The sequence below is a fragment of the Leptinotarsa decemlineata genome, unplaced genomic scaffold, assembly GCF_025532065.1.
Source record: "Leptinotarsa decemlineata unplaced genomic scaffold, Ldec_3_MD MMD2_tig00000008_RagTag_RagTag, whole genome shotgun sequence".
Taxonomy (NCBI): Eukaryota; Metazoa; Arthropoda; class Insecta; order Coleoptera; family Chrysomelidae; genus Leptinotarsa; species Leptinotarsa decemlineata.
Window position 1 is genome coordinate 15,447,128 of NW_027412537.1, and position 12,194 is coordinate 15,459,321.

The following is a 12,194-nucleotide window of genomic DNA, read 5'->3' on the forward strand; positions in this document are numbered from 1 at the left end:
TTTCTTCACTCTCATCTTAATTTCTTCCCACAAAACTGTGGAGCTGTGAGTGACGAACATGGAGAAAGATTCCATCAAGACATTGCCTTAATGGAACAGAGATATCAGGGCCGTTGGAATGAAGCAATGCTTGCAGACTACTGCTGGTCTGTGTGTAGGGATGCTCCAGAAGTGTTTTATAAAAGACAAGCTAAACGACAGCGATCTTACAATGAATTGGATGGACTTAATTGAAATTTGGTGGTACAAACTTCTTTTATTTGTCAAAACACTAAGAATAATGTTTTTTTTTATTAATTTTGTACTTAAAATATTCTAAAAGAAACATAACAATATTGTTTTATGTACTTTCACTTTTCACGTATAGTATAACTACTCTTTAAGATTAAGTACTGTGTATCTGAAAAACCAGAGCTAATAAAAATTTTTCATTGTTATTTTCGTTTTTATCACCCCAAAATTAGTAGGAATTGACTAATTTAGTGTAGGAAACATTCAAAAAATATTTTTTTGTTGTGTTGTGAAGTGAAAGTATACCATCTGTTCGTCAATTGAAAAATCACCTCCACTGCATTCCTTCATTTATTTTTTTTTTAGGTGACGATTTGATATATTCCGATTCAAATGGCAATATTGTTCTTCTCAATCTCCAGAATAAAACGTCCACAGTTCTCATAGACTCATTGGATAACGTTAGTATTAGCTTCATCAAAACGGTTATCTTCATAACAGGTATTAAAATATTTATTTTTGCAGCTCTCTCTCGTGTCCTTCGATTTTCAATTGTCTGCCGATGGATTATATTTACTCGTGGCTTCGAATTATCAGAAGGTAAGATTTGGTAAATAAAGATAAAACATTTTTATAGATATCATCCTCGTGTATATACGAGGGCTGATCAAAAAATAGAATGATTGTAACATTCAATAAATTTCAAATAAGTTTCATTATATATATATATATATATATATATATATATATATATATATATATATATATATATATATATATATAGTACACAACGAATAGTACACAACGGATGAACACCCGGGGAAAAACAACACATCATATATATATATATATATATATATATATATATATATATATATATATATATATATATATATATATATATATATATATATATGCACATGCTTTCACATATAAATTATCCTCTCTGAGAATTATTCCCTCCCAAAATTGAGAAATCCCCTCCCCCTAAATTGAGATCTAACTTCGTCTTTGTGACAATTATTGTTTTTTTTCTCAGTTGTATCGGCACAGTTTTCTAGCACTCTACACCATAATAGAATTGAATTCGGGAGAAAGGCAGGTGCTAAATCCTGAAAAAAGGCCGATCCAGTTGGCGGTTTGGGCTCCAGTTGGCAATGCTCTAGTCTACGTTTCGGAAAACAATATTTTCTATAAAAGTTCAGCCAAGGAAAGAGGTGCCATTGCCATCACCTCCACAGTCGGATATGTCTCAAACGGAGTTCCTGATTGGGTGAACGAAGGTAAAAAAAACCTATTTTACACGCTTTATACAGTGTCACACATAAAGTCCGCATCAAATGGGATTTTTTTTGTTCATCTCTTCAAGCAACTTTTGATATCTTCATTAGGTTGTGCTTTAAGAATGATGCCAAATGACATGCATATGACCGACCAAGTGATTTTTCTTCCCTGTCCAATTTGACATTTTTTCCAAAAAATGTTCAGAAAAGCAGTTATTGCTCGAAATTTCGAAAATCGGTAAAGAGAAAAGATTATTGTTTTTTTATTTTTTACCCATATACTAATTGTTAGCTCTCTAGTACAAATTTAGTTTTTTTACAGTTTTTCGAAAATTTGACATTTGCCGATTTCTCAAATTTAGCCAAACCTCAACAAAGTTAGTGCTTTATGCCCAACCTATCTTTCCAACGCATTTTTATTACCAATTGCAATTCTAAATACAACTTATTTCGCAAAAATTTAAAACACCAGAAAAAATTATGCCAAAAATGATGCAAAGTTGATACAGTTTTTAAAAATAGATAAATATTTCACTTTATTTCTACTTTTTGCGAAATAGCTTGATACATAAGCATAATTAAAATACAATATCAATGAAAAGTCAATAATTTATTCTTTACTGCACTTTTCAAACAGTTAAACTTTGATTTACTAATTACGAAAAATTACAACGCAATTAAACTAAGGGAAGGAATTATACGAAAGTAATTTCACATTTACTAAATATCTTTTATGAGGTATGAATGAACAAAATTACTTCAGAAATCAATTTAGATTTTGTTGCAACCGTAAAAAATTCTAACAAACATCTGTTAAAATAAAATTATAATTTAAATTAAGAACACTTAATCAAATCGAAACATGCCTAAACCATGTAAATACCAATAGAAATACAAAATAAAAAGTCACATTTCGGTGTGCCTTCCACCACGTTCAATGCAATCAATTGTCCTTTTTAAAACATCTTTAACTGCATTCTTTATACTACGGGGTTTCGTGCTTACAACACATTCTCGAATAACTGCCTCTAAATGGTTTATATTTCGAAAAGGTCTTTGCTTATACACCTTTTGTTTTAAGTAACCCCACAAGAAGAAATCTAATGGGGTTATATCAGGAGATCTAGGCGGCCAAAAGTGTTCCATATTGCGACTGATTACTTTGCCCCTAAATATTTCCAAAAGACGCTTTTTAACCACCCTTGTAGTATGAATAGGTGCACCATCACACTGATACCACACAACATTTCTTACTTGAAGGGGCATATTATCCAAAACTTCAGATAGTTCGGTATTCACAAAGTATAGGTAGTCCGCAGAATTTAAATTATGTCTAAAAAAGTATGGTTCTATAATTTGATCGTTTAATATCACCATACATTCGTCTTAAACGAATATTGATCTCGACATTCGATTACGAAATGTGGGTTTTCTTTTGCCCACCACCTGCAGTTTTGCGAGCTCACAACGCCATTTGAAGAGAAGGTCGCTTCATCTGTCCATAAAATTTGATAAGGAAAATGATAATTTTCTTCTTTTTCCCCTAGAAACCAAAAAGAAAAATACAAGCGCATATCGAAGTCCCTTTCTTTTAATGTATTGATAAATTTCGGTTTATAAGGCGTAAATTTATTTTTGTGTAAAATACGTCGTACACTCTCTCGGTTAACATCTGTTCTATCTGCAATATCTTGAATACTTGTTTTTTTATGTTCTAAGATATCCAAACATATTTCAAATTCCACTTCCTCAGTATGTCTAGAAGGCTGATGTGCTTTTCTAATATTACTCTCAACCGAGCCAGTAGATTTAAACTAAGCTATTATCCTACTAACTGTTGACTGATGAATATTCCTTGCAGGATGTCTGGCATTGAAAATATCAGCTACTTGTCGGTGACCGGTATTCTCGCCGCATTTTCAACAACACACTAGACAACGAATAAACTATTTTAAATCTAAAACTGATAAACACTATTTTGAGTTATTCAACAAATGTCATATGACAATAAAATATTTTGCTTATTCAGTTCAGTTCAATTGTTTCCACAGTACCCTTAGTTTAATTTCGTTGTAATTTTTCGTAATTAGTAAATCAAAGTTTAACTGTTTGAAAAGTGCAGTAAAGAATATATTATTGACTTTTCATTGATATCGTTTTTTAATTATGCTTATGTATCAAGATATTTCGCAAAAAGTAGAAATAAAGTGAAATATTTATCTGTTTTCAAAAACTGTATCAACTTCGCATCATTTTTGGCATAATTTTTTCTGGTGTTTTAAATTTTTGCGAAATAAGTTGTATTTAGAATTGCAATTGGTAATAAAAATGCATTGGAAAGATAAGTTAGGCATAAAGCACTAACTTTGTTGAGGTTTGGCTAAATTTGAGAAATCGGCAAATGTCAAATTTTTTAAAAACTGTAAAAAAACTAAATTTGTACTAGAGAGCTAAAAATTAGTATATGGGTAAAAAATTTAAAAACAATCATCTTTACCGATTTTCGAAAATTCGAGCAACAACTGCTTTTCTGAACATTTTTTGGAAAAAATGTCAAATTGGACAGGGAAGAAAAATCACTTGATCGATCATATGCATGTCATTTGGCATCATTTTTAAAGCACAACCTAATGGAGATATCAAAAGTTGCTTGAAGAGATGAACAAAAAAAAATCCCATTTGATGCGGACTTTATGTGTGACACTGTATAAGCTTTACCTGTATGTATGTATGTTTGTTTGTTTGTTTGTAACTCTCAAGCTCGGAATCTGCATTTGACAGAATTATCGACATTATTGTGTAACAGTACCAATTTGTTCCACAAGGTAAAATCATTCGTAAAAGCCGGAAAAACAATTTCCAAGTACCCGTAGGTCCCTTTCTCCTTTTTGTTTGTAAACTTTTGGGCCGTGAGATTACAGAGTTAAACTATTGTTGTTTACTTCCATTAAATTAATAGACAGTACCTTTCCAATCGTTATTGAAAGGCGTTGGATTATATCTGACAGGCGTCAGTGCAGGAATCTTCACAGAAAATGTCCTGCATATGCAGTTGTATTGCCAATTGCATATGCAGGAAATTTTCTGTGAAGATTCCTGCACTGACGCCTGTCGGATATAATTCAACGCCCTTCTTGGTATTAGCCCGGGGAATATTTGTTTTCTGATAGGTGTTAGTCCATTAAACCTACTGTTTAGGTATATCGAGACTGGCTTGAACGTCTGAAGTTCATTTGCTTTAGATTTGTTAACTGCCAGTTTTGAAGCATAGCCCACTGACTAATAAGAAAGACTTTTTTTATATTTTACTTTCCATTGAAAGTGTTTCTATTTCTGCGGCCTCCCTATGAAGTTCTGAATAGTAGATCTGAGTTTAATGGAGCCCTTAGGTCCCTTCTATGAGAGATGCTTTGCTACTGCTGATTTATTTATTCTGATGCAGAGTCTACAATACTACAATTGATGTTTTCAGAGGAAGTGTTCAGTTCCAACAAGGCATTGTGGTTTTCACCCGATGGTAGAAAACTAGCATACGGAAGATTCAATGACACAGAAGTCCCACTAATGATAATACCTGTATACGGGGAGCCAGGTAAACTGTCATCCCAATATCCCAGGGCGAATGTCATCAAATATCCAAAGGTAAGACATCAAAATTATACTTTATTTAATGAATCGAAGAGGTTTTGTATTAAAGTGTATAATATATTAAAATTCTTGCAAAGCGCTTTCGACTTTTGTCATCATCAGTGCTCACCTGAAAGTAAGTGATCTAGTTGAAAAGGGAATTTAGTGAAATTGAAGTTGTGAAATTTTAAGGTTAAAAAATTTTGGAAAATTGTTTGAGATTACTTACTTGTCAGGCAACAGGAAGTATCATGATAAGTGAATTGTACATTGTAATATTTAAAATTATATAAAATAAAATAGGCTTATAGCCAAAAAATACATTTTTTGGATTCAGGCCATGTGGTTCAGTCAAAGTATTTTATGAAGAAGGACAACTTGAGACAGAATGTGTCAAGTGTCATGTTAAAATAATGGTACCAACTTGAGGAGTGGTCCATTATGGGTTTGATTGAATATGTAGAGGAAAAATATTGAATAAATTATATTAATAAACTGTGATTAATTAATAATTCATAATCCTCTTATGAAGGGGAAGGAAATCTCTGTTCAAGTTTACTTGAGTATTTAGACAATGATCATTGTTGGAAAGTTCTTTAGAAATCTCCAACTCTTCAAACAAGTCAAGTCTAAGGAAATTTTTATTATCTATTTTATGTAATATTTTGGAATTTCTATTGGGACTAAAGTTGTGGTTGTGAAATTTTATGTGATGGCCAAAAGCAGATTTATCAGGTTTTTTTATATGTTCATTAATACGAGTGAAAAGAGGTCTACAGGTTCTACCAATGTAAGATGCCGAACAATCAGAACAGTTAAGCTTGTAGACTCCGCTACAGTTCAATTTGTTGATTTTATCTTTAGAATTTACTAAAAAGTTACTTAAGTTGTTTTGAGATTTAAAGGAAATTTTTGTACCAGGTATGGTATTTTCTATAAATTTGGAAATATCAGTACACATATTTTGATCAAAATACGGTAAGGAAAAATATCTCACAGAAGGTGAATTAACCAAGGTGGTGGAGTTAAAGGCCAATCTTCTATCTGATCTGAGTTTAAATTTACTGATTAATTTGTGAATGATATATGGTTGATAACCATTGTTGACAGCAATCTGTTTTAAAGTATTTAATTCTAAATTAAAATTGGAGGGAGATAAGGGAGTGTTCAAAATTCAAAGTGTTAAAATTTCACAACTTCAATTTCACTAAATTCCCTTTTCAACTAGATCACTTACTTTCAGGTGAGCACTGATGATGACAAAAGTCGAAAGCGCTTTGCAAGAATTTTAATATATTATACACTTTAATACAAAACCTCTTCGATTCATTAATTGAAATAAGTGTATTCAGCTTTTCCAAATCCTTTTATACTTTATTTGTTTCCAACGTTAGCTCAAAGTAAACACCGCTAAACGTATTACCAGTTCTTATTTGATTCGTTCGATATTGGTTATAAACTAAGTCGTGTCTACCTACAACGAGTTATTATTATTTCATTGCAGACCTTTCGGTGATTCCTGTGATGACTTAGCAATAAACCGTTCATCTAGTTTTTTTGGGTTCGCTTATCTCAGCTGACAAGGGTCCCCACGACGATGTGTTACAAAAAAATATTTTTTCAAAATTAATCGTAGTTGAAAATGTTCCGGTTATTGCAGAAACCTAGTATTTACCTAAACATTCCTCTTGTAATTTACTGAATAAATCAGAATAAATGTAGAGAATGCTTCACTAACACCATTTGCACTTTTCAGTGTGGTGCCAAAAACCCAACGGTCAGTTTTCACTTCGTTGACCTCGCCAAACCTGAGAGAGAATTTTACCTCGAAGTGCCAAATAATGTTAAAGGGTAAGTAAAGGATAACTTCATCCAGATAAAATTATATCATGTTCATTTTCAGGGAGGAGATCTTATCTGCAGTAGAATGGGCTACAAATGATATTTTGACGGCCATTTGGATGAACAGAGTTCAAAATCGAGCTTCGATAGTAGCTTATGATACATCCCAAGATTCTGTTTCTTCTACAATAGTAAGTTAGTATAAATACAATGTAGTTTTTAATACTCAACAATTATGGACCTAAAATGGAGCTTTGAGGTACACCAGGTTTAGTACTCAATTATTCATAAATTTTCAAGAAGATAGCCTTGCTTGGTAGCTTTTATATTATCTACAATGTGGAACAGATCAGTGGTATAACTGTACTTATTACGAAATCCAGACTTTGTCAAAGACAGCTGGTTCCAGTATTCATTTATATAGCACGTTCTACCATTTTAAAAATCTTTGATAATATGCTGATTTCTCCAAGTCTCCAGAAATTCGCAACGTGGGTGAAATAAGGCACAATGTGTTCACACGACATTTTTTTCGAGCGCATATTAAACCCCTCAGCACTTGTTTCATTACTTTTGAAGTCACGTATGTTTTTTTATTAAAAGCTTTTATTTAAATTGACTTGTATGTATGTTAACAAATCTTGCAAGTTTAATTTGACCCACTTCCCAGTATCCGATTGACCTGAAATTTTGCATGCTGATCCAGAACCGTTGAAAATGCATGTTTATCATTAACGTGACCTGATGCTGCTGCCAGGATCGGCTCCGTACGAGAGATCTCCTGAGCGGTAAATAGCAGGGACACGAAATTTTGTATTCGCATTCGTTTATGATAGGCAGTTGGTAGGTCCACCATGAAATAGATGCCACATCCAGGGTTGGCTTCAATAAGAAAAATATACGATCAATACGAAAGTCCATATATGGAACGGAGAGTCCTTCAACAAAAAAACTTAAGGAACGGGGAAAACTATTATTAGGATAAACTATATTCTATAGAAGTAGGTAGGTACCTACTCCTCCGGCATACCTCATAGAAGAATTGGCTTGTTATATTTCTTAGTCTATTCATTTCATTGATAGCGTCATTATTACATGGCCGAGTCCCAGTTAATTTCGAACAGTGTAATTCTTCTATCAGGAGGCCTTCTATTGATGTGACCCTACTTAAAGCCACGCACGCTTGGCCAGCAACGAACAACTTTGAACCCAAGTATACAACAGCGTGGTCAACCGTACTACCCCGCATTTTGTGAACTGTACAAGCCCAGCATAAAACAATTGGCAACATTCTACGTTCAGCTGTACCATGGCTGAATTTAGCTGGAAATTGCACAGATTTCGGTTGAATAACGTGGATCCCATCTTTGCCGAAGTCGATACGGACTGATGGAATGTCCGTGTCATACGTTTGTGCTCTCCGGAAACAGGGCCATATAATTTCTATTACATGATATCATCCTCCACGTTTTCCTGCTCAGCTTCTTCATTCAACACTTCAAAAGCATGTTGCTCATCTGACTGAATATGTAAAGATTTCTTCTAGGCATCGCGACAAGCTTTTATTATAATTTCAATTCTGTAAAGTCATAAATGAATGTGGTTAATGTGATTGAAAATTTTATTTTTACATAAGTACAAATAAATCTGAACCCAAGTTTAGACTCAATACAGCAATTAGATTTATGAAAATTGATCAGATGTCAGGAATCGACTTTATAAAAAATAATTAAATTCACCAGCGTTTGTCAATTCTTCTGGAATGTCATTTTTACGACCAAGGAGTACCTTAGAGTTTTCCAGAAACTTCCGCATTTCATGATCCTCGGCAATTGTTTAATAGGGCTTTTTCTCAAACTTGTCTTCCGCTCTCTAGTTCTCAAAGAACAAAATCCACCATTTTTCTCCTCTTCAATTGTTGTACGCATTCGAAGAAACTAAAAGTGTTTCTACAGCTTCAAAGGCATCGGAAATGCTTTTAGTAATATTGGTTATTTCAAAAGTTTTGTCAGTCTTAATGTCATGTGTTTTTGTGGCTATAAAACACTCCAAACGCATTTTCAAACATTTTGGTTACTTCCAGATAAAAAATTTGGTAGCTTCTGACGGTTGGCTAGAGTTATTCACGCCTCCAATATTCTCCAAGGACGGATCCAAGTTGGTCATGATCCTTTCCCAGGACCAAGGTGGAAATTCTGGGTACAGACACGTAGTTATGTTGAATGTAGTGGAAAATGCTCAGGACCAGCCACTCACGAAAGGAAAATTTGTTGTAACGAGCATTTTAGCTTGGGACCATGAAGAAAATTTAATGTGAGTCACAATTAGATTTTGATTTTATTTTCATTAAAGTTTGTAAACAATACGTAACTTGAAGATTCATGGATATTCAATAATTTTTTTCTGTCTTAAAGACATTGATTCCACTTAATAAGAAACTGAGAAGAAAGGGGCAACCGTGAGCACAAGCATACTCCGACTTCGGAGTATGCTTATGGAGTTGTTTCCTGGATCTGTCTGCAGGTGGCGCAATGGACATCCCACTGAATCAACTGCAGAGAGATTCCATGACTAGCTCGAATTATATTGGTTTGGTCGTGACACTCAGACGGTTGACACCGTTCTGATGATGGGGCAAACACTCCGAAACTGGTCTATCGGTTGGTACAAAATATACATACAATATCTATTCTAGTTCTATCATATTGAAGGTACAAAATGACAATCACAAAACGGTATTTCTTTATAATTTTAAGAGTAGATGGGTTACTAAAGTAATTAGTAAGAAGATAATATTCACCTTTTGATTGAATTTACAATTTGACTGTCTAATTTTCTTTATCCCACCATTATTTTGTCGTAGCAGACTTTCTCTCTCTAACAACGAAAATCATCAAAAGTGTCATTGCCTCTCTTTGAAATCAAAACTCATTGTTAGATTTTACATCAACTATTATTTTTGTGCTATCACCAGATATATTTTGCAACTATATCAACTTCATAAGGCTTTCGAAAAAGCTTGAATTCGGCTTCCTGCACGAAGAGGAAGTCTTTGTTTGCATCTCAGATGGTATCTTTTTCTTGTTCTGAGGTAGGATTGTAAATTAAACAACTCGAGTTTAAAGAATAACTGTAATGAAACAAATAAAACAATACAAAATATATAAAAAAAATATAAAAAAATTATTACAATTTGAAAAGGAACTAAATATAAATATATCCATGAATCCATACCGAATAATATTATATGAAAAATAGTGTCGGTTCACAATCGAAACTAGTCAATTAAAAATACGTGTAGATAGAAATTATTAGAATTTGTATATTTAAAATGTTTTCATCTGAAAACGTGACTTGGAATCTCTCAACTTTTTATTTTTATTTTCTTTTTTCATTTCTTTATTTTTGTTCAATTGTTCCATTTTACTTGTATTTTATTTTACTATTATTTCATTTCAGGTTTATTTTGCTTAATATAATTGTTATTTTTAGCTATTCATTTTTAATTCTTCCTTTTCTTTAGTTGTTTCAGGGATTTCAAATCATTTTATATAGTAGACAATGGAAGTCCGAACTAGTGAAATTCATCATGAAACATTGTCAATCACCTTCAAACAATCATTAACTATGTTTGGAAAGAAGCCATCAAATTAACAAAATAAATATGAGATGGCATACATACTTGTATGAGAAGGCATACCCTGTCATCTCGTCCATACGACTAGTATGCCATCCCAGACACAAATACAGGAAGATCCTTTTCCTGACTTATATTTTAGTAGCTTTCTTTCAACGACACCATAATATAGCATATACTTATTAAGCCAACAAAAAACATAATACGTATTGAGACTTACCTTAATTTCAAATAACAATCAATTAGGAGGCAACTTCTAATCAGTTCATAAAAACTTTTATGACACAAATATCGAATGACTAGTCCACTGCCGCCAAAACGAATCTGGCGCATGGCTTTTGCACACTGTTGCCAAATGCTCAAGCATTGATGATAATTTTCGATCAGAACAGCGCCAAATTTAAATAGGTTCAGATAAAACACTATATATACGTGCCTTGTGGTACGGGGAAACATCATTCACATAAACGTTGGTAATCAGAATATCATTATTAATCCTTTTTTATTATTTTCCAGATACTATTTAGCGAACACAGAGTCAGACTGGACCGTCCAGCATCTCTACGCAGTTTCTGCAGAAACGAAAAACGTAACTTGCTTCACCTGCGACTTGAAATCTGAGCACAACTCAACCACTGCCTGTTCGTACAACACTGCCGAATTCAGCAAAAACTCTTCGTATTACGTTCTGACCTGCGCAGGCCCAGACGTGCCGCAGGTGAAAGTTTTTTCCAAAAACGGCAACGAAGTAATGCAATGGAGCAACAACGAAGAACTAGCAAATTACTTGAAAGAGAGGCAGACGGCTAGTTTGAAAAAAATGACGTTCGACATAGCTGATGGATTGAAGGCCAAAGTTTTGTTGAGGTTGCCACCGAATATGGACATGAGCGGACAGACCAAATACCCCATGCTCGTTAACGTGTGAGTGCATTCCGTGGATTTATAAAAATATACACCGCATGCATTGTGGGTCGAAAATGGACCCTTGGGGAATTCCCGAAATGTTTTCTTCACGAATGATAATTTGAAAAATCTTGTCCATATACTCATTATTTTGTCTGTCTTTTTCCAACTGATTGAGATTTTTTTGCAGCTATGGTGGTCCGGACACTTACCAGGTCATCGACAAGTTTGTTCTAGATTGGGGTAGCTACCTTGCTGCGAATAAAAGTATAATATATGCCGCTATAGATGGTAGGGGTTCTGGTTTGAAAGGTGACAGAACTATGTTCGCAGGCTACAGAAAACTGGGAACAGTCGAAATTGTGGACCAAATCAACGTCACAAGGTGCGTAGACCGTTTTTCTATCCTGACTTCAAACTTTCGTTTCCATGTGAAGATATGAAATTTACAAAATACTAGTCTGAATGTTAGTTAATTAATATCTTAATTTGCAAGCAGATGTATCTTAAGACTAATAGTTAGTAGAGTGTGTAGGACTGGAGTTTTTTATTTCTTATATGAATGAGACTTGATGGAGTGGAGTAATAAGTGGATGAAAATTGATAAGAGTTATAAATTAAATCAACATCTTCTGTATTCATCAAAAAGTCTTTCGTATCATGACTAC

General features: G+C 33.5%; 1 protein-coding gene across 2 annotated transcripts in view; it reads left to right on the plus strand.

Annotated features, from left to right (window-relative positions):
- Positions 1 to 12,194, plus strand: part of ome (dipeptidyl peptidase 4 omega) — a 62,008-nt gene that overhangs the window by 43,593 nt on the left and 6,221 nt on the right. For both annotated transcript variants that reach the window (XM_074171142.1, XM_074171143.1), the window contains exons 3-11: positions 598 to 692; positions 757 to 831; positions 1,271 to 1,514; positions 4,987 to 5,156; positions 6,898 to 6,992; positions 7,045 to 7,174; positions 9,067 to 9,296; positions 11,137 to 11,544; positions 11,717 to 11,911. In XM_074171142.1, coding sequence (XP_074027243.1) covers positions 598 to 692; positions 757 to 831; positions 1,271 to 1,514; positions 4,987 to 5,156; positions 6,898 to 6,992; positions 7,045 to 7,174; positions 9,067 to 9,296; positions 11,137 to 11,544; positions 11,717 to 11,911 — 1,642 coding nt within the window. The remainder of the gene's footprint in view (positions 1 to 597; positions 693 to 756; positions 832 to 1,270; positions 1,515 to 4,986; positions 5,157 to 6,897; positions 6,993 to 7,044; positions 7,175 to 9,066; positions 9,297 to 11,136; positions 11,545 to 11,716; positions 11,912 to 12,194) is intronic.